The sequence below is a fragment of the Saprolegnia diclina genome, assembly GCF_000281045.1.
Source record: "Saprolegnia diclina VS20 unplaced genomic scaffold supercont1.208, whole genome shotgun sequence".
Classification (NCBI taxonomy): domain Eukaryota; phylum Oomycota; class Saprolegniomycetes; order Saprolegniales; family Saprolegniaceae; genus Saprolegnia; species Saprolegnia diclina.
Genome location: NW_008246275.1, coordinates 9654 through 11205, shown reverse-complemented (window position 1 = coordinate 11205; position 1552 = coordinate 9654). Strand labels below are relative to the sequence as shown.

The 1552-nt window shown below is 61.6% G+C and overlaps 1 protein-coding gene across 1 annotated transcript in view; it reads left to right on the top strand.

Annotated features, from left to right (window-relative positions):
* The window catches only part of SDRG_17176 (hypothetical protein), a gene marked incomplete at both ends in the record, with an annotated part of 2273 nt that extends 908 nt beyond the window's left edge, over nucleotides 1-1365 (top strand). The window contains 3 exons of the mRNA XM_008623413.1: nucleotides 84-152; nucleotides 204-1307; nucleotides 1342-1365. Coding sequence (XP_008621635.1) covers nucleotides 84-152; nucleotides 204-1307; nucleotides 1342-1365 — 1197 coding nt within the window. The remainder of the gene's footprint in view (nucleotides 1-83; nucleotides 153-203; nucleotides 1308-1341) is intronic.
* Between the last annotated feature and the right edge of the window lie 187 nt (nucleotides 1366-1552).

Below are 1552 nucleotides of genomic sequence, written 5' to 3'. Positions count from 1 at the left end.
CGTCCATCGACAACATTGGCTACCTCTGCGGCGCGTGGACGCTCGAGTGGCAAGGTGTCTCTGGCAACGCCCGCTTTCCCAAGGGCAAGTCGATTATTAAAGGCTTCCAGGACCTCTACGGCGCCGACGCGAACAAGATTCAAATGCTTCAGGTACAGTTATTTCACAACTTCCGTATGTACTGCATGCTGATGAGCACATAGGGTGTCGACATCAATGGCGGAACAACCGACTCGCTCGCGACGGCCAAGGCCAAGGCAAGCGCATCGCAGTACACTATCATTGCGGTCGGCGAGGCACCATCGACCGAGGTGCCTGGCAATATCGCTGATGCGGCGCTACCATCCGGTCAGCTCCAGTACATTCGCGATATTGCCTCCACCGGCACCAAAGTCATCCTTGTCCTCGTGGAGGCGCGTCCGCGTATCCTCAACGGTGTCGCCGACGTCGTCCACGCCGTCATTGACGCGATGCTGCCCTGCGAGGCCGGTGGCCAGGCCATCGCCGAGATCATCCTCGGCCTCACCAACCCCAGCGGCCGGCTCAGCATGACGTACCCCAAGGACACGACGTACGCCAACATGGTCACTCCGTACTTCAACCGCAAGAACGGTGTGTGCATCACCGACTCGTGTGTCGCCGAGTGGGACTTTGGCGCGGGTCTAAGCTACACGACGTTCAGCTACACCAACTTTGCGCTGAGCAGCACCCAGGTCAGCGGCAGCGGCACCATCACGGCCGCAGTCACGGTTACGAACACGGGCGCGGTGCAGGGCAAGGAGGTGGTCCTCCTCTTTCTCTCGCAGCAGACGCGCGCGAGCGGCACGCCGGAAACCAAGATGCTCAAGAAGTTTACCAAGGTCGACCTTGCGCCGGGCCAGTCGACGTCCGTGACGTTCTCGCTTAGCGTCGCTGATTGGGGCATCTACGCCGGGCCGATCGGGTCGGGGCTGACCAAGACGGCCGAGGCGGGCACGTACTACGTCGCGTTCAAGCCCGAGACGATTTGCAACGCGGCGACCGTCGGTCCGCTCTGCCAAGCGTTCACGTACGGCACTCCGCCGACTCCTACGCTAACTCCTACGCCGACTCCTACGCCGACACCCACGCCGACACCCACGCCGACACCGACACCCACGCCGACACCGACACCCACGCCGACACCGACACCCACGCCGACACCGACACCCACGCCAACACCGACACCTACGCCAACACAAACACCTACGCCGACTCCTACGCCGAAACCGACTCCTACGCCCTCGACAGACACGACGATGTCTTTTTACACGACCCGGGGCCGCATCGTGGGCGCCGATGCCAACAACATTTGGACACAAGTACCTGGCGTGTCGCCAAGCTTGAGTCAGCAGCTCATCTACAACAGCGTGACCAAGCAGCTTCGCGACAGGAACCTCGGGCGGTGTTTTGATGTGTACCCAGACGCGTCGGCGCCAATCAAGTACCGTCTCCACATGTACGCGTGCGATCCAGCCAACGGCAATCAAAAGTGGACGCTCAACGCGGCGACGCGCAAAGTTCTCCACGCGAC